At 45.2% G+C, this 21,084-nt stretch overlaps 1 protein-coding gene across 1 annotated transcript; it reads right to left on the bottom strand.

The window, feature by feature from the left end:
- Nucleotides 1-743: 743 nt before the first annotated feature.
- On the bottom strand, nt 744-21,061 carry AAGAB (alpha and gamma adaptin binding protein). Its single transcript, XM_080981656.1, has 10 exons — nt 20,922-21,061; nt 14,533-14,723; nt 10,891-10,987; nt 10,307-10,396; nt 9,074-9,157; nt 7,036-7,118; nt 6,523-6,607; nt 4,710-4,814; nt 3,217-3,266; nt 744-2,338 (listed from the first exon to the last, which is right to left on the bottom strand). Exons 1-10 carry the CDS (start codon nt 20,986-20,988, stop codon nt 2,261-2,263), a joined length of 930 nt encoding a protein of 309 aa, XP_080837782.1. The 5' UTR covers nt 20,989-21,061; the 3' UTR covers nt 744-2,260.
- Nucleotides 21,062-21,084: the final 23 nt, after the last annotated feature.

Below are 21,084 nucleotides of genomic sequence, written 5' to 3'. Positions count from 1 at the left end.
TAATCCCTCATGCATAATGAACACTCTGGGTGCATGATTCTGCAGGTAATTCAAATGAGAGGTTGGTCAGACAGAACCATCCCTTCTGTTTTATAAAAACTTAATGGTAGCCTTAGCTGCCTTCCTCTGCCATGGGCATTGTGATCCTGGGGGTGGGAGGTCCTATTATGCACAACAGATCAGGGTAGTTCACCTGTGGCCCTCCAGATGCTGCTTGAATGAAATTGTGACTAGCTTTTGAAATTTCAATATACTGGGGCATGACATATTTTTCCCAAAAGAAAGCTACGCAAATAGTTAGGCTTACCGCATTTGTCCATGTATAAGACAACTCCTATTTTTTAAACCCAAAATTAAGAAATTAAGTTGTTTAGCTTTTTTGGGGGGTGGGGGAGTCACTTCCACCAATCACTCACCCGCCACTGCTGATCACTTGCCACAGCCACTGCCAATCGCACACCTTGCCGCAGCTGCCAATCGTCTGCCCGCACACCACAGCCAATTGCCACAGTCAATCGCCAGCAGGCCGTGCCACAGCCACCAATCACCTGCCCGCTCACCGCTGCCAATCTCTTGCTACCATTAATTGCACGTCCCCCCTCTGCATTCGTTATCTGTATGTAAGACACCCAATTTTTGCCTAATTTTTTTAGCAAAAAACATAGTCTTATACACGGAAAAATACAGTATTTAGTTTATGACCCTAAACTATTCCTCACTGTCTATAATGCCAGGGTTCAAGATTTACTGCTCATGGATAACAAACTTTATTCAGCCCATTTACAGTTCACAAAAGAAACACAAGAGGTACAATAGGCTTTCACTGTGGGTTTTCCCATTAATGTCTAGATCACCATCTACGGGGGAAATCCCCCTGCATAAGCCCCTCCCCACCCCGGTGATAAAATGATGCTGAGTAAGAAACCAACCAAGGCTTTCCCTTATGCAGGGAAATATCAGTGGATTGTGGCCTTCGTTTACTTCAAAAGCAGAAAAGGAAACGCCGGTGCTTGTGCAAACTCAAGTTTTATGCTGTTTCTATCCACACTTTGTTTGCACCAAAAGCAGTTTAATTCTTCCTTTGCTGCAGTGAATTTAATCCTATATTCTGCCATTGCTTGGTCAGAGATAAAATTCCCCTCTCCCGGGGGATTGCACACAGAGCTTTTGACCCCAAGCGGCTACACTTGAAGGCAGCAATCGGGAAAATCTCCATACATGTAGCAACTCTTGACTACAGTGACACTCTAACCCTGCTTTCTGGAAGGAGGTGGGCACCACACTCATTCATACGCTACTACAATGAAATGAGAGCCAGACAGACTAGCTATGGTTCTCGAGCCTCTTGGTTGGGCACCCTCTTTCTCTTCTCCCACCTGCCCCCATCTCTAGCGGCAAGATGCTCCCATCATTTGCCCTAGAAACTGCAGAAGTAGCTGTCCTTCTTTAATGGAGTTGTTGGGGTTGCAATCTTCCACACTCAGCTTCATTCACCTTGCCCAGTTACTGGGAGCTGGTACACAGGGCAAGGAAACTGGGCTTATAAAATACTAAAGGACTGCGCAAGCCTTTCTCCTGCCTGCTTACTGATGCACCTACATTTTCAGCTGCCATAAGAGGAATTGGGGGGTTGGGGTTGGAGGTGGGGATAGAACAGGGAGGGAACATTTTCAAACCATACCTTTCTCATGCCTATTGTGATGACAAAAAGTTGATAAATATTCAAAAAGCATTTTAGCCTGTGCGAGTACCATTTGGTCTCAAATTTTCCCATCATGTACAAGTACATCCAGAAATATCACTCCCCCCCCCCATCCCACTAACAAAGGCTTGCTGATTATTATCTCACCCCCTGCCCTTGGTCTTGGTCTCTCCTTTGAAATGACGGCAAATAAAAAGATGTGCATGTGTGGAGGTAAACAGTACACAAATGAGTGTTTCACAAAGAGATGTTTTACAGCTCTCTGCTGGGGTTGGGAAGGGACCATGATTTTTTCTTTTCTTCCAGAGATGCAACAGCAACACATCTGCTGCTTCATTGACTTGATAGCTCCCAGGTTCCCGTCGACAGATCCAGGCAAGGAAACAAACAACGGGGCCATCCACATTTCAGTGGGTGGGAACTGAGCAAGGAGTCGGTCTTTCTCCAGCCGCTGCTGCACCCAATGCAAAAAACTAGGCCTTTCGTCAAAGAAAAATCGCTATGGCAGCCAACAATGGCTGGTACGCAAGAAACAATCCTCGTCACAACATACAGGCCTTAGTTGTCCTCGTCGGAAGACAAGCCTTCGATCTCATCTCTGTCTCCTCCGATGGCCATCCAGAATGCTTTGGCAACCTACAATTCAAAAGTTACCAAAACAAGTTAAAATCTCAGGAGACGGCCACACTCCTGCAGCAGATGATGATAATAATAATACATTTTATTTATACCCCGCCCTCCCCGGCCAGAGCCAGGTTCAGGGCAGCTAACACCAATAAAATTACATTATTATTTTTTTTAAAAAATACCAATTTAAAATACAAGATAAAATATAACTTAAAATGCAGCCTCATTTTAGTAGTAGCCCATAGATCAAAACCATAAGGGGAGGGAAACATAAGGGTCAGACAATCCAAACCAAAGGCCAGACAGAACAGCTCTGTCTTGCAGGCCCTATGGAAAGATGTCAAGTCCTGCAGGGCCCTAGTCTCTTGTGACAGAGCATTGCACCAAGTCGGGGCCAGTACTGAAAAGGCCCTGGCCCTAGTTGAGACCAATCTAACTACCTTGCGACTTGGGACCTCTAAGGTGTTGTCATTTGTGGACCTTAAGGTCCTCCGCGGGGCATGCCAGGAGAGGCGGTCCCATAGGTACATGGGTCCTAGAAACCATCTCTCATTTACACACCCATTAAGAGTGGATGTCCTCTGTTAAGTACACAAGGGCCAATATGTGTGGTCTCAAACACAACAACATTAAAATTCTCTCTAAAGATAAACCAAATTAAGCAGGTTCCCATAAAGTCTCCTTTCGCTAACTGCAGGAAAGGCGAGGCCACTAGAATCTAGTTGATAATATGCCAATGAGCCAAAGTACCAAAGCTCCCCCCCCCCCAAAAAATAGTTGATTTAGGCTATTTTTGGCTTAGAATGCTTGCAGTGCAATTTCTACTTAGAAATGCTGGCTAAGAATGGCTCTTTAAGGGCAGTTTTGAGCTCTTCTGAAATCCTCACCTTTTCTGCATGCAGTTTCCTCTGTTCGTGTGGCAGCGTGGCAGCCTTTTCTATAGGAATGAAAAGGTAAGAAAGTTACAGTCAAAACTGGTCAAGAGTCGAGAAAAAGCAGAAGGGTGTTTCTCCCGGTCTTTGGGTGGGTGTTTGATTTTCGTTGTTGTGTATACTGTGTATATACGGACAATGACAATAAATTTATCTATCTATCAGTTGGGGGGAGAACTGGCCAAGCTGAAAGAAAACTACACAAAAGGGACCAGCCTGAAAATAGAAAATATGCACTGGTTCTTTCATTGCTGAAGAACCAGATACCAAACCAGCAATGCACCCAAAATACATATTTCCTGAATGAGAAATAAGAATCTGGACAGCACATAAAGCTCATCTCAAGCATAAAAATAGCACTGAGAGGCCAAATATTGATCTCTGGATCAGCTTTTAATCCTCCATCTTTGCTCTCCTAAACCTCTCATTTACCTTTACTGTGCTAACAAGGTAATAGGAGGCAGGCCGCATCCTTCCTCTCCCCCTCCATGCCTGAGATGCTGTTACAGTGGTGCCTCGCAAGACGAAATTAATCCGTTCTGCGAGTCTCTTCGTCTTGCGGTTTTTTCGTCTTGCGAAGCACGGCTATTAGCGGCTATTAACGGCTTAGCGGCTTAGTGGCTATTAACGGCTTAGCGGCTTTAAGAAAAAGGAAACAAACTCGCAAGAACTCTCAAGACGTTTCGTCTTGTGAAGCAAGCCCATAGGGAAATTCGTCTTGCGGAACGACTCAAAAAACGGAAAACTCTTTCGTCTTGCGCGTTTTTCGTCTTGCGAGGCATTCGTCTTGCGGGGCACCACTGTATAGCAGTGTGCCAGGTGCAAGGAGTACTGGGAAATTCAATTTTCCTAGGGCCACTTGCATTTCTCTGTAGGAGGAGGAGATACCTTACTTCATTCCTTTGCTGTCACTACAGTGGAACCTCGTGTTACGGACGAGATCCGTTCTGGAGGCCCGTCTGTAACATGGAACTGACGCAAGCCAAAGTGCCGCATCTGTGCATGCATGTGGTGCAATTTAGTGCTTCTGTGTGAGCGTTGAAACCCAGAAGTAACCCATTCCGGTACTTCCAGGTTGCCACAGGATGCAACACGAAAACACGTAACCTGAAGCGGACACAATGTGAGGTATGACTGTGTTGCGAAAGCTACAAAGAGTGGCAAGGAGGAAGAGTCAGATTCTACCGCCCTCTCAGTGACATCACTGGGGATGAAGCAAGCTCAGATTAAAACCAAACTTTCTTTCTAGTTTTAGAAAACATTTCCCCCCTTAAGTCTGACAAGGAGAGTTTTACCCACCACTAGAAAACAGAAAGCAGAGTAGAATCTATACTGAAATCTTAACTCCCAGATTAAAAACAAATAGGAAACTTCACATGTGGCCAAGAACTGCTGGCCCAAATAGAAAGGCTTGCAAGAGACTGTGTCATACACAAGATGGGCAGTACCTTTCATTTCCTTCAGCTTAGAGAACAATCGCTCAAAGTTCTCTAGGTCTCCCTCTCCTGCAGTGAGGCTTGCAAGCTCTTGAATATCCATATCGAGCATAGGATCTGTAAGAATCATAAGAGCAGAATGAATGTATAACCACATTTACAGCCCATCTCCTTTGGCTATCTATTTGGACATATGGACTACCTATATTAATCTACAAGTCAGGATTGATTATACATATGTATGTATGTATGTATGTATGTATATGTATGAGTGTGTGTGTGTGTGTGTGTGTGTGTGTGTGTATATATGTGTGTGTGTGTGTGTGTGTGTATGTGTGTGTGTGTGTGTGTATATATATATATATATATATATATATATATATATATCTAATATGAGCTGGTGCTGTTTTTTTTTCTTTCAACAATTTTTAAGCCACAGTTTGCAACAAAAACAAGTACCGTATTTTTCGTTCCATAGGACGCTTCCTTCCATAGGACGCACCTACTTTTTTGGGGGGGAAATAAAGGAAAATTTTTTCCCCTTTATTTCCCCCCCAAAACCAGGTCGGGGAACAGTGGGATGGCAGCGCTGCGCCTCCCCGTTGTCCCCCGAGCTTGTGAGGCTGGCCCATGTCTGCCCGGCGTGAGGGGCGCTCTGCTTCAGGGCGCCCCACGCGCCGGGCGGCAGGCTGCAGACACCTGCGCGAAGCACGGGGTGTCCTCCGGAGGGCGCCCCGTGCTCCGCGCTGCAGGCTGCCGCCCGCAAGCCGTGCGCGCCCAAGGGGGAGATCCCCCAGGTGCGCAAGGCTTGCCGACACCTGCGCGAAGCACAGGACGTCCTCTGGAGGGCGCCCCGTGCTCCGCGCTGCAGGCTGCCGCCCGCAAGCCGTGCGCGCCCAAGGGGGATCTCCCCCCGGGCGCGCAAGGCTTGCGGACACCTGCGCGAAGCACAGGGCGTCCTCCGGAGGGCGCCCCGTGCTCTGCGCTGCAGGCTGCCGCCCGCAAGCCTTGCGCTCCCGGGGGGAGATCCCCCGGGAGCGCAAGGCTTGCCGACACCTGCGCGAAGCACGGGGGTCCTCCGGAGGGCGCCCCGTGCTGCAGGCTGCTGCCCGCAAGCCTTGCGTGCCCGGGGGAACTCCCCCCGGGTGCGCAAGGCTTGCAGATAGCTTCCTGGAGCCTGGAGAGCGAGAGGTGTCCGTGCGCACCGACGCCTCTCGCTCTCCAGGCTTCAGTGAAAGCCTGCATTCGCCCCATAGGACGCACACACATTTCCCCTTCATTTTTGGAGGGGAAAAAGTGCGTCCTATAGAGCGAAAAATATGGTAAATGAGAATACATAAAACCCATTTAAAAAGCCAGTTCACTAAACATACACAAATATCACTGAATGGCAATTACTAACAGCAGCTGCAGCCAACATCAGGCGTCTCCTCTTTTTGTTACATTTGCATCAAGAAATTTAAAGAAAAGCTAAGTGGATTTAGACCAGGCATAGGCAAACTCGGCCTTCCAGATGTTTTGGAACTACAACTCCCATCATCCCTAGCTAATAGGACCAGTGGTCAGGGTTGAAGGGAACTGTAGTCTCAAAACATCTGGAGGGCCGAGTTTGCCTATGCCTGATTTTGACCATATACATTTGCACCAAGCAAAGGGGTGGACCCAAAGACACCCCCCAATTCAAACAAATTCAGCCCACAGCATTGGGGCAAATGGGCAGCTGTGACCTGCCAGCTGCTTGCTGGAGGGGCAGAGCCCTAGCTGCTCCCAGCAAGAAGTTTGGCCTTGCTTGCTGTTTTCTCCCAAAGAAAAGATAATTCCTCACCAGCAGCGGGGTCAGCTTGCTGGCTGTTTGCATCAGCCACGTCTTCTCCTGCATCGACAGCTCTCTCCACTGGCAAGGGATCAGGCTGGTGGGGAGGGAGAAATGAAATTAGATACAACATAGGCAACAAGAGAGCTGGTCTTCTGGCTTTCACAGGCCACAAGTCCCAGACCAACGTGGAAGGGAATTTTCCCACAAGCCCTGACAGGACTGGTTTTGTTCCCCACTGCTAAGAACAGAGCAGGATTTGGTACTGGGCAAAGAATTTAGTATCCGTGGAATCTGAGGTGTTTGGGGCTTTCTAAAAAGGTAAAGAGCAAGTTAAATTCCTAGTCCTCATGGCTGTGATAAGCTTAAGTTATGGACCTGTAAACTGACCAATTTAACCCACAAAGGAAGCTCATAGCTGCGATAAAGGGGACAGGAGTGCAAGAAAGAATGGACAAAGAAGGATTTTTGGGTGGAGGAGGCAAGGAGAATAAAAAAAAAGGATTTTTAAAAATTACTGTTTACTTCTGGAGCTTCGTTTTCTTCTGTCCTAAGCCTGCGACTTGTGCCCGTTAAAGCAGGAAGGAAGCCAAAGCCTTGATTCACATCTGAAAAGAAAGAGCTGTGAGTTTAACACTTGAAGTGATGCCAGTTCCGAGGGGGAAGCAGAAGCCCTTCCTGTATCACTTTGTGTGTGAGGTGGGCTCGCTGTATAAAAACATAAGCAGGAGCTTCGTGTAGCTGCTGATCAGCTGACTGACATACGCATCATGGGAGAAGGCTGTGACTGTGGATCTAGGGTTGGATAAGGGATAACCAGGGGTAGAATTCCTATGCAAGAACCATCTTGGGCTAGAGGTGAGTTCTAACCTCCACCCACCCCTCATTTTGCTTAAGCCACCAGCCACGACTAGAGAGAGATGTCTGCCCAGTAACTAGGCTGCTCTCTGGGGAAGACACAACAACTTTCCCAAGCAGGCTTCCCCTGCGCTACAAGGGTCAGGGCACCTCTTCTGCCATTTGCTACAATGGTGCCACACTGAAGTTAAATTCAGAAGCCCCCTGAGTTTTTTGTAACCATCTGTGCAATCAAAGGGAAATTTCCCTCCCCGGTGGAGTCCTACAGAGTTTGCTCTGCTGTGACGTGTTAACATCTGTGAGTGCCAACTTAAAGAAAGGAGGTCTGAAAACTCCCACCTTGAAGCCACCAAGTGGTTAGCCTTATGCATTCCCCCAAATGAGCAAATGTGCTCTTGATACCATTGATGGCTCATTCTGTTATTATGGAACTAAGGAGGGTGGAGTATTCAAAGCACAGTCTCAGCTGTCATGTATTCAGCATGATAGGTAAAGGTAAAGGGACCCCTGACCATTAGGTCCAGTCGTGACCGACTCTGGGGTTGCGGCGCTCATCTCGCTTTATTGGCTGAAGGAGCCGGTGTACAGCTTCCGGGTCACGTGACCAGCATGACAAAGCTGCTTCTCGCAAACCAGAGCAGCACACAGAAACGCCGTTTACCTTCCCGCTGGAGCGGTACCTATTTATCTACTTGCACTTTGATGTGCTTTCGAACTGCTAGGTTCGCAGGAGCTGGGACCGAGCAACGGGAGCTCACCCCGTCGCAGGGATTTGAACCGCTGACCTTCTGATCGGCAAGTCCTAGGCTCTGTGGTTTAACCCACAGCGCCACCCGCGTCCCTTCAGCATGATACAGAGATGTAAAACCCCAAGGTCAATCTCCACACAAGTTCACCCCTGCCCACCCAGAAATCTTTGAGGTGAGAAAACACAATGGAAAGGGTGGTGCAGTGGTCAGAGTGCTGGACTAGGAGCTGGGAGAGACCAGGGGTCAAATCCCATCAGCCACGAAGCTCCCTGAGCAACCTTGGATCTGTCACACTCTTGTCCTAAACAATTTCACAGGGTTATTGTGATGAAAAACTGATTGGGGAAGAATGAGGTACATCGCCCTAAGGAAAAGCAAGATAGAAATGTGAATGAATGTGAATATAAGAAGAAAGAAGAAGGGAAAGGAATACGGAACAAGACAATCCAGTGTGTCAACACTACTTCCGGCTAGTATCAAATCTCAAATGTAATTATATGTCCAAACAGGTGACGTTATCTGACCAATCCAGGAACTTTTTGTTTCTCTTCACTTGCAAGGGAAATGCATCCAGTTCCAAGCAGCTGGGGAATCAGTCCAGCCAGGTGCCTCCTGCAACCCAGACCATTTCAGACCCTGTTCAAGGAGATGTGCTCCGAGCCATTGCTCTGTGATGGGATGGAAGGCTGTAAATATAGAAGTGAAGCACAGAGCACCAGCGGGAGCTTCATTTCTAGTTCTAGGGGCTAGAGCGAGCTGAGGCTGGTGGCTCGGCTGCCAGGGCTCTGCTTGAATGAGCTTTAATTTCTCATAAGCCTCGAGTGCAAATTCTGACACAGAATGAAGGCGTGAAGAGGAGCCTGAGCAAAGCAGTGAGAGCAAAGCAGTGAGAGAGCAGAGGAAGCTATATAGAGGAAGAGACAACGTTTTTAAAAAGCAGACCGAAAATGACGTACCATTTTTCATCACCACGTTTGACCAAACATTGGCATTCAAGGCTTGGATGATTCGCTTCACTCCTGTCGATTCTGGAAAGTCATCTAAAGAAGCAGAGAGGGGAAAGGAAACGTGCTTTTAAAAAGGCTTCTTCAGAAACCAATCAACAGATTAAGAAACTGGGAAGAAGGCACTATCTCTTAATTTAGTTAGGAATTCTGGGTGCACTTATTTAAACACACAAAGAAGCCTGTGATAATGTTGCTGTTTCTTATTTTTTAAAGCCATTCTGTAAATTCTGGGGAACTTTCTCAGATATTCAGCAGATAAACATATATTCATTCAATTTCCCAAAACGACACAGACTTTCTTTGGTTAAGGTGCATAATATCACTCTCACTTTCAACTTACACTCCAAAATGTGTTACCCATCCTGAACCTTTGGAGGAGAGTGAGATGCAAATAAAGAGCTTGGAACAAAGATGAAAAATGTAATACTGAGTTCTCAGCCAGCTGTTACTCTCTGTCAAAGCTGACTTTTGCTCTAGCTCAGTTTTCAAATTGGAATCAATGAAGAAGGGTTAAAAAAAGAAAAAAAGAAAGGAACACCAACCAACAACTTCTGTTTGATCGCCTTTAGCATTTGTCTACAGATTTTCTCCTGCACAGAGTCAAAAGAAGCCAGAGAAACTGTGATGCCATCGAAAGACTGGGAACAATTTAGCTGGTTCAATTTTATTGTTAAACTGATGAATCACCTTGAAATTTTCCCACTGGGCTCTAAACCAGCAATTTTTAAAACTAGGAAAGAGATTATGATGTGGCATGCTGTTTCATGGGGAAGGGCCGTAGCTCAATGGCAAAGCATCTGCTTTGCATGCAAAAGATCCCAGGTTCAATCCCCAGCCTCTCTAGGCAAGACAGGGAAATACTGCCTGTCTGAAACTCTGGAGAGCCAATGGCAGTCAATGTAGACAATATAGAGCTAGATGGACTATTGGTTTGACTCTGTATAAGGCAGCATCCTATGTCCCTAAAGCACCGGCAGGCAGCTTGCAGCCATGGCACAAGGTACAATGCTGATTCGTAATTCTGGTGCTGTGTCTGTCACCAACAACAGACGGCACCAGTGCAGGCAGAGAAGCTAGAGAAGAAGCGTGCCCAGAAATAAGAATCTAAGAAATCTAGGCAAAAACCTGGCAGGCAAGTAGCAAAGTTAACTTCATGGAAGGAGGAAGTGGAGGGAAACTCACCGTCCTCATCTGGCAGCTCTTCCGGGTTGAGCTCCACCAACTCAAAGCCGTGCTTGATGCACCACTCTTGCGCTTTCTGTCGGCTGATGCCTAAAATAAACGGAATCTGTTTTTTGCCAACAATAGATGCACTTCCTTTTGCAGCCACATTAGAACCACAGTACTGGGAGCTCCTTGGATGGAATGCCTTGGGGAAGGTTCTTATTTTGTCCTAGAAGCTATATATGGGCAACTTGTTCTGCCCAGAACTTCGCCATCATATGTCATCACACTTAAACTAATTTATGCAGCCATTAAAGGCTGGAAACTGCAGAACAGAAGGTGGGACTTTCAACAATCTGATCAATGCAGCTGACGCAGAACTCAAATTGTCTTCTTGAGTCCCATGATGGAAGAAAAGTGGGATATAAATACACAGTCAGGGTCTGCATTCAGCACATGATCACAAACCGTGCTATCTTACTAGGATGGAGAGCAGCATTCGCCAACTGAGTTCTTGCCATGCATTCTGGACTTCAACTCCCATCAACCCCAGCCAGAACAGTCAAACCCACCCTCCCAAAGGCCTGGCCTTGTTGCCTTACCATTTTCAGAGACTCTGTCACAGACTAAGATCATCACTTCTGGTAGCCACTCTTCTATGAGGGGGAGCCACGTAGAGATGCTGTCCAACCCAGAGATCTATAAAAATTACACAGAGGTTGCTGACCTTCTTCTCTAGGTAATTTTTTTTTTTTAGTATTACAAGTGAAAGTGCATTAAGTACCGTTATAGAGAGGCACTCTCCTTTCTGAACTTCAGGTGCACAGTGACAAAGACTTTCTTATTCCAGCAGGCATTTTATGGTAGTGTTTAGGTTTAATTGTTTATTCTCTGCATAGTTTACTTTTATGTACACCACTTAGAAATGCTAATGATTAAGCAGTATATAAATGTCAAAGTAAATAAATAACATAGCCCTGATAAGAAAGCATAGCTGAGAGTAAGAGAGATTAAAATACAAGAGATCATCTCCAGAAGAAAAGCCACTCACGTGAAAAAAGCAAGACATAAATATATTTTAATGTGATGTCCTTAGTGTGATTAGGGGTCAGCTGCTAGAATTCCCTGGGTCAAATCCTACTACCCAAGCACTGCTTACCTGGCCCCCAGTTGCCAACCAAAGGGCAAAGAAGAAAAATGCAGAAGACTGGCAGGCAAGTCAACAGGCACAGGACAGCGTTGTAAGTCTATATCTAGTTGCTCTGGGTAATAATTTTGGGAATCAGGGTCATTTTGTGAAAAATGAAACACACTCCTAATTTGTGCACAGAGCAGCAGTGGAAGGCATATCATTTACAGTTGCAGTTTGACAGGAACTGAATATGTGACAGAGCAACTTGCTCAAGGATATATACGAAGTGGGATTTGGAATGCAAATCCAACTCTTGCTTGTAAATGCTGGTTTTTGATGGGGCAGGAAAGAGATTTGGGTTCCAAAATTGCTTCCATTGCTTTTGAGAACATTGCTCAATTACTCCACACTTGATTTCCTCCTGTCCTTTAATTGCCACCACTTAGCAACAAACAAGCATCTCCAATTTGACTAGACACGGAGGTGAATGAAACTGAGAAAAGATAACAGGTCTAGATAGTGGTTCAGCTACTTGTAACTCTTGTTTTCAACCACCTTCGCTCCAGGGAGGAAATCTTACAAGCATCAAAACAGAAACTTGCACTGTCAGCCTCAAAGATGTCCTCCTTGGAGGAGTCACAGCCCACTTCCTTCGAAGTGCCACTGTGATGCAGTGATATAGCTCAGCTTAGCAATGTAAATGCTAGACCTGGCAGATGTCCACTCTAACAAAAGGAACAAGGAACAAGAGTCCACCCCACTAAAATGCACATTAACCAATGAAACACTATGTCACCAGAAGAGGTGCTTGTCACAAGAGAGCCCTGTGCTTGTTTGCTGAGAAGGCAACAGAAAGATTAGCTCTAGAGTAAAAGTGGGAGGTCTTCCTTCTGGAAACGAACCAGTCTTCTGGTGCATGGAGAAGAGAGCACTCCTGCGTTGTAGTCCGCTGGGAGCTAGAGAAACTTTTTCAAAAAAGTTTTTAAAACTTTGATGTCAAGTTTACTATTTAACCAACAAAGCTGTTACAAAAGTGCAAAAGTAATACTGTAATGCTGCCTAATGGTAAACACAACAATTGAATATAGCCAGAGACCCTCTTTGCTTTCTTGCATTTCCTTTTCATCTGTCTCCTGAGAAATCTCTATGTGGGACAACAAGCTACAGTTAGAACTGGATATGGAACAACTGATTGGTTCAAAATTGGGAAAGGAGTACGACAAGGCTATATATTGTCTCCTGTTTATTTAATTTATATGCAGAATTAATCATGTGAAAGGCTGGGCTGGATGAATCCCAAACTGGAATTAAGATTGCTGGAAGAAATATCAACAACCTCAGATATGCAGATGACACAACCTTGATGGCAGAAAGTGAGGAGGAATTAAAGAACCTTTTAATGAGGGTGAAAGAGGAGAGTGCAAAATATGGTCTGAAGCTCAACATCAAAAAAACTAAGATCATGGCCACTGGGCCCATCACCTCCTGGTAAACGAAGGGGAAGAAATGGAGGCAGTGAGAGAGTTTACTTTCTTGGGCTCCATGATCACTGCAGATGGTGACAGCAGTCACAAAATTAAAAGACGCCTGCTTCTTGGGAGAAAAGCAATGACAAACCTAGACAGCATCTTAAAAAGCAGAGACATCACCTTGCCAACAAAGGTCCGTATAGTTAAAGCTTTGGTTTTCCCAGTAGTGATGTATGGAAGTGAGAGCTGGACCATAAAGAAGGCTGATTGCCGAAGAATTGATGCTTTTGAATTATGGTGTTGAAGGAGACTCTTGAGAGTCCCGTGGACTGCAAGAAGATCAAACCTATCCATTCTGAAGGAAATCAGCCCTGAGTGCTCACTAGAAGGACAGATCCTGAAGCCGAGGCTCTAATACTTTGGCCACCTCATGAGAAGAGAAGACTCCCTGGAAAAGCCCCTCATGTTGGGAAAGATTGAGGGCACAAGGAGAAGGGGATGACAGAGGACGAGATGGTTGGACAGTGTTCTCGAAGCTACAAACATGAGTTTGACCGAGCTGCAGGAGGCAGTGGAAGACAGGAGTGCCTGGCGTGCTCTGGTTCATGGGGTCACGAAGAGTTGGACACGACTAAACGACAACAACAGAGACCCTCTCACAATAACATAAGTAATAAAGCTATCCCAAGTAAACAAAACTACCCATGGGTAGTCAAAGTGATGCCCTCCATATTTTGCTGAATTGCAACTCAGTATTTCTGATCACTGGCTCAGCCAGCTGGGGCTGATGGAAGTTAGGAACCTAACTATATATCTGGAGTCCAACTCGTCCACACTGGCAACCCCTGACTGCTAAACAAATTTATATAAAACAAATAGAAATTGCTTAACAATTTCTCAGGAAACTTTTTTCTACAAGCATTATGTATGTGTAATAGAAATGGTAATGACGTAGCTCAGCTGGAATTTCCAAAATTGGGATGGTGTTGTTCTGAAAACAGAGCCAAAAAGGCTTTCAGCAACCTGGTGCCCTCCAGATGTTTTGGTTCATATCTCCCATGAGCTCCAGCCAGCATAGCAGTTGTGATCCAAAAGAGCAAGTTGGCAAAGGCTAATTTACACAACATAGGTGTTGTTGAAGAGAGGGAAAATTATTCTAACAACTGCATCAATTTAATATGAGGATAAAGTAGCCGACATTAAAAGGCACATAAATATCCATGCTGGAATTATCGCATGATGGTGTTCCTGAGAGTCTGGGAGCAAAATATAAACAAGAATTCCCTCTTGCTTTTTACAAGTTCTTCCTTGCCTCAGTTTTGGGGCAGGCAACCTTAAAACCACTTTCAAGGAACTTACCAAGTTATTTGTCAGTTCCAGAATTGGTCATTATAATTTCAAGGGACAGAGGGTTGCAGAGATCAAAATTATTATTCATGAATTCATTCCCTGCCTTTCTACAAAAGTAAACAAGGCAGGTTACAGGAAACTGACAACAGTACAAAACAAAAATAAACTCTAATAACAAGACCAAACCCCCTCCTAGAAAGCAAAACAAACTAGCAAGCAAAACCAGCAGCAATTTTAAAAGATCACACATGATCCATTAAGACAGGTAGGCACTGAAGTTCTGAAGTACTCACTGATGTGCTGTCAAAATAAACCAAGAAGGCTTGCACTGACTCAGCAATTTCAGCTGTCACGAGGAACTGATTTGTCACAACGCAGAGATGGATGTCAGCCGAGTAGTATTTATTCTCTATTGTCCAGGGGTAAAACCGGGCTCCGCTGCCTGTGGAAACATCTTCGGGAAGCTCATTTGTCCCAATAATACCTGAAAGAGGAACATATGGAGGACCTTAAGAGGTGGTGATCATGACCTCACACCCCCTGTCCTCTTTGGGAAGCCCTGGGAGTGTGGAAAGAAAAGAGGGAACCCCAGAACATGCTTGCACAATCTTGCCCAAACAGATGTTACTGTAGGAATTGTTTGCTGTTATTGTTAGTCAGATGCTCTCTTCATCACCCAGTGAATTTGTTGTTAAAGGGGGGCATAAAAATGCTGCACACTGGGGTAGAGAAACCTCCTAATCAGACCCAGGAGGCCATTTTCCCCAAACCACACACACCTGCCCCATCCCTGATGAGGTCAGGTGTGAGGCACATAAAGGTGCAGCAAAATCACCTTGAAGTCTACTTCAAAGCAGTCAGCGATGAAACTGATTGCAGGCCAACTTCAAAGGAAAGCCCCTTTCCAGCTGCCTGCCCATCTGGCAAAGCTGCCCAGTGAGGAGGAGGGAAAGGTAGGTTCCAAACCCCTGCTGTAAATAAATAAATCCAAAGCCTCTGCAGCATTGTTGACGTCATTTTGGTGGGTGCATAAGAAGCTGTTGATCTAGGCCAGTATTTGCCACACTGACTGCAAGAAACTCTCCAGGATTTCAGGCAGGGGTCTCCCCAGATGCCTGGGACCTTGCTCATGCAGAGCAGATGCTATCGCTGAGCTATGGTCCTTTCCCACTATTCCATTAATAAGCCATTAGTGAGTATTAAATGACTACTATTCTTTTCCCCTTCAGTTTACAGTGGTACCTCGGGTTACATACGCTTCAGGTTACATATGCTTCAGGTTACAGACTCCGCTAACCCAGAAATAGTACCTCGGGTTAAGAACTTTGCTTCAGGATGAGAACAGAAATCGTGCTCCAGCGGTGCGGCAGCAGTAGGAGGCCCCATTAGCTAAAATGGTGCTTCAGGTTAAGAACAGTTTCAGGTTAAGAACGGACCTCCAGAACAAATTAAATACTTAACCCAAGGTACCACTGTATTTACTACTTATGAACGCTGCCTTTTCTCCAAGCTCAAAGCAGATTGCATCATCCCTCCCTTCTTATTTTGCCACCATGCAAGGTAGCAGAGAAGGTAAGAGAGTGTGTTGACCACACTGTGAGCTTTATGACCAAAGGAAAGAGATGTCACACACACCAAACAGTACTCTAGTCAAATGAGAGTGAGTCTGCACTCCTGTACACAACCTCAATGAAAACAGGATTGTTCATACGAATAAGCCTAGGATTGCCATCTCATCTAGGTACAGTGGTATCTTGGGTTACAGACGCGTTTTCAGGTTGCGTACTGTGGGAAACCTGGAAGTACCGGAAAGGGTTACTTCCGGGTTTCGCCACTTGTGCATGCGCAGAAATGCCAAATCACATCACGCGCGTGTGCAGACGCAGCACTGCGGGTTACAAATGTTGCAGACATGCCTCCGTCACGGATCACGTCCACAACCCGAGGTTCCACTGTATCTGCAACTTGAAGGACCTACAGCTAAATCCATAAAATCATTAAAATTCAGGAGGGCAATGAGAATACTAAAGCCAGTTATAAAATGTGTTAACATGCTCAGGGCTAGCCAACATGGTGCTGTCCAGATGTAAACGAACTCCATCAGCCTTAGCCAGTAGTCAGAGAAAATGATGGAAGCTGTAAATCAACAGCATCTGAAGGGCATCATGCTGACTAGTGCTGGGAAAATATCAACCATTCCAGACCCTGCAGTAGACTGTGTGGAGGCTCTTCTCATCCGGCTGGTGAGCTTGGCCCCTGGGTAGGGATGCAAGAACCTTCTCTGTTGTGGCTCCTCCAACTGTGGAACTCCCTTCCCATGGAGGCACAGATGCCAGAAACTGATGGCACCAAGTGAAAACATTTTTATTTTCCCAGGAAAATTAGTGATTGCCACTTGTTGAGTTTTGTATTTTCTCATGTTGCTGTTTTACTTTGGGAGTGGGGTGTTTAATGGCTGTTTTTATTTTACATGATTTTGGTACCTGTGGTAATACATAAGAAACTGCCCTGGAATTACTATTTAATTGATTTGATTTATGAATCGCTTCTCATATAATAGCTCAAAACTATTTTGAAATAAAATGATCAGCAATAAAAACAAGAGCACAATTTCATATAGCCCATGACACAATGAAACACAGTCTGAAATTTTGTAAACAAATGGTAACACTAATACTAAGACCTCTCAGGTAGGTCACAGCAAACCAAGCTCTCTTTCTGATCACCACTACTACACCATAGGCAGAGATAGGGCCCAGAGAAGAGCTTCTGGAAATGAACAAGAGGTTTGTGGAGGCAAAGGTAGTCACTAAGGAATGCCAGTTTCCCCGCTCCAGTTGTTAACACAGAGACAACAAAAAGTGTGTGAAGAGAGAGATGATTGTGGCAGCAGGGCTTCCTGGCAGCCCACTCTGTGGGTTGGGTGGAGCTGTGGCCCACCTTCATCCCATAAGTGGCCTTCCCATAAAAGTAGCTCTTAGCCTAGCCAAAGGGAGAGGCAACCTGATTCATCTGTGATCCATTTGTATCAAATAGCTCCAACTTTAACTTACATCCCACACACTAGCGTGCAATAGCACCCACAAGCCCTCCAGAACCTTGGAATAGATGCACTCAAGCCGTTGGGTTTCAGAAGTTTCCCTCAAAAGCAGAGTACGTTTTCATGCAAATATCATAGAGCCCTCCCACTATAATGATACCTTTCTATATCTAGCTGGAGAGAACATAACCATTTTAGGATAAGCTTTCAAGTCCACACTGCTTTTGGCCCCAAAAAAGGCTTTTCAGAAAACTGCTATAAAGGCAAAAGTACGTGGGTTTGGAAACAACCGTGTCTTGATGGAATTGCTCGCTTTTCATTTTTGATCTTCACAACCATAGGGAAGGTCTGTGGTTTCACATCCAAAGAGCTTTGAAAAATCAAGAGACGCACTCGGTGACCACAACACTTCAGCTCGCCTCAAGGCCAACCTCTGTGGTTTGTGTTTTCACAAAACGCAAGCCAGCTCTTTGACACCTTCCCACTGCGCTCTGACAAAGAAGATCTGCTGTAGCAGGCACCCAACTCACTCACATTTGCAAAGTGAACTACGTTGAACAGGGGTGGACTTGGGCTCCCATCTGAACCAGAGGGCCGGTTCTGCATGCAAGAGGTCAGTGTAGAACAGGGGAAAGCAAGAAGACTGAACAATTGCTTAAATCACATATGCAGTGGTATGATTCACATGACACAGTAAGGCAAACCATGATATTACTACAGGTAGGTAGCCGTGTTGGTCTGCCATAGTCGAAACAAAATTTAAAAATTCCTTCCAGTAGCACCTTAGAGACCAACTAAGTTTGTTATCGGTAAGAGCTATCGTGTGCATGAACACTTCTTCATATACACTGAAACAGAAGTCACCAGACCCTTATATATAGTGAGAGGGTGGGGAGGGGTATTACTCAGAAGGGTGGTGGGAATGGCTGATAGGTGTGGTAAACCGACTGTTAACAACTGCAGTTGGTCTTACAGGAAAAAGCAAGGGGTGAGATGGCTAAAAATAGCTTTATCATGTATAATGAGATAAGAATCCAATGTCTCTATTCAGGTCTCTCCATGGTTTTAAGTTTGGTAATAAGTTGCAATTCAGCAACTTCTCTTTCCAGTCTATTTCTGAAATTCTTTTGTAATAAGACAGCTACTTTGAGATCTTGTATAGAATGTCCTGGGAGACTGAAGTGTTCTCCTACTGGTTTCTCTGTCTTGTGATTCCTGGTGTCAGATTTATGTCCATTTATCCTTTGCCGTAGGGTTTGGCCTGTTTGTCTATGATATGGCTTTCTATGATTTTGCAAATGTGCTTGAAGCCACTTTGCTCCTTTTTACTGCCATGCCGTGCCAGGAATTGTGGTTAATCTCTCTTCTCAGTATGAGCTATAGCCAAGAACAAACAAAAGCAGAAGTCCTTTCTCGTTTCAAGTTAAGCTCCTGAAGGTTCCCCCCCCCCCCCCACATTGGAGGCAGCAGTTTATATTCAAACCAGTTCCCTGAGTGCTTTGAATGCAAGCTGCTTTTTCTGCAGAGGGGGAAATAATCCATTTTAAGAAGCATTTCCTCCTCTGCAGAGACTTCAAAAGGACTTCATGCAACCAAGGTTCATCTTTCCGTTACTTACAAGGAGCTTCTCTGAAGATCTACTTCCAGCATCAAACAGCTGATTGGTGCTTGAACATGCATCTTCAAAGGATGTTGCTGCAAGTGACAATCAGCTGACTGCTGATCACTATGTCCTCTTTTGAACTTTGACACGCATCAATCACCTGGTGTCTTTATTACTGGCAGGTGGGTGATCCCACCCATCTGTCAAAATAGGCCTATGGGGATGGTGGGGGGATAAGGATCTGGCCTGCCAACCCGTAACAATTCCCCACACTGATATAGCCCACCTTCTCTCACTCAGGATTGAAGGCAGTGTCCACATCAGCAGCTGTGGTCCCAGGTAGATTTCAGCTGTAGTACCACTGGAGTGTACAACAAATGACCACAGACACAACTAAGCAAGACTCATATATACATCAACACAGGGCTGCCAGAGATTCAACCTCCTGTCATCTCAATTATTGTTTTGGAAATCTGATTTGGGAGTAATCACATTGTAATATACTTGTATGATGATTTCAGCTATGACTGCATTCATATTTGGTTATATGTTCTCTTATGTTCTCTTCTCCATGCATTTGTGTTATTTGTTTTGTTGTATTTCATATATGTAATGGTACATCAATTAATATAAAAAATATCATATTGCCATAGATTCCACTCCAGCCTACCCAGGAGACTAGACAGTGACTGTGCAAAAGCGGAATTTCCACTTCAAATCAATAGGTGGCTGTTTTTATGACTTCAATCCAGAACACAAACACACACACAAAATTCTTTGTATGTTACTACTAGCTGCTCTAGCAAGCTACAAATTCCTTCTAGCCTGACTTTTGACAGTGTTCCCAACAGGTATTCAGCTTACTTCATAGTATAAGCAGTTGTGATTCCTTCAAATGCTTTTTAAAGTGATCTCATTTAATTCTCTCCGGTTTGGGAAAGTATGCAAACAGAGCTCCTGCTTTATGTGTCTGGAGAGCCACCTGCTGGAGTAAACTTCAGAAAACCTCTCACAGAATTGCAAGAAAATCGACAGGCTGTTCACATGATCAAATTTTGGTTTAATAAACCAGATTATGTAAAAGCTTTGTTGCATCCACCCACAGTCCCTTTGCACAAGGAGAAAAATAGACTAACTATCCAGAGTTAACCATAGTTCCCATTATATGAGAAACAGCAGCTATGGTTAACGGATTGCAACAAATGAGGATCCAGACAATGCCTTTTGGTTCTGCAGGTTTTAAATTGCTGCCATTTGCCTATCTAACAATTACATTATTGGTATTATATGTTTTAACTGTTTTATTATAACCTGTTTTGGGCATATACTAGAAAAGTGGCATTGCAATGTTTTGCACAGATATTGTGTGCTGTACAGATGGCAGATACCAAAGAGGTACATTTGGAGAGCACCAGATCAAGAGAAATGTGAAATGCAGAATACGGGAGGTACTGGAGGAAGGATAAGAGAGGAGAGGAAATGGGTCTCCAATGTGACAGCCCTTCCCACCTATGCGAGGACTGATTGTGGCCACCAAGGAGGCAAGTAAAATGATCTCTGCATATACTCCAAAGCACGCTTTATTACTTCACAAGTCTGAAGATATGAATACAAAGGTTCAGCGTCTGATCTCTGAGCACCTTCCATAACCCACTTTACTCCTCACACTTCAGAAGAGCAATTAGCACAGGCCTAAAGTCTACTTTATCTCGCTCTCTCTCGTTTATTAGTAGCCTGACACCGAGAGCAAGTCTGTTGTTGACACTCTGCACATGCTCGTGGACACTCCATTATTTCCCGGATTTTAGAGGAGGGAAACTCTGGGGTTGGCAAACAGGCTCCAAGTCTAACTCCACGTAACTGAGTAACTAGTTTGCATTTTAAGGGGGGAGGAAGTTCTTAAATACTGCAACGCGCAGCTGCGGGGGAGGTGAAAATCCCACGAGAAACGGCGCCAAAATCAGAGGCGGCGCCGAGAGATGACGCCACGGCGCAGCAGTTTAAAAGAAACAAGGCTGACGGGGGTCGAGCCGACTCACGTTTCACCAGCTCTTCCCCGGGGAACTCGGCGGCGCAGCTCGTGATTAAGGCGCAAGGGACAGCCATGACACCCGCTAGAGAGGTTCTGAAACGGCCCTGTGCTTCCTCTTCCGGTCTAGATCACGCCCCTTCCGGGCCATTTGGGTCGTACTATTACCGCCC

This window comes from Podarcis pityusensis, assembly GCF_964106645.2.
Source record: "Podarcis pityusensis genome assembly, chromosome: 14".
Lineage (NCBI taxonomy): Eukaryota > Metazoa > Chordata > Lepidosauria > Squamata > Lacertidae > Podarcis > Podarcis pityusensis.
The sequence above is the reverse complement of the archived record's forward strand: the minus strand, read 5'-3'. Positions and strand labels throughout refer to the sequence as shown.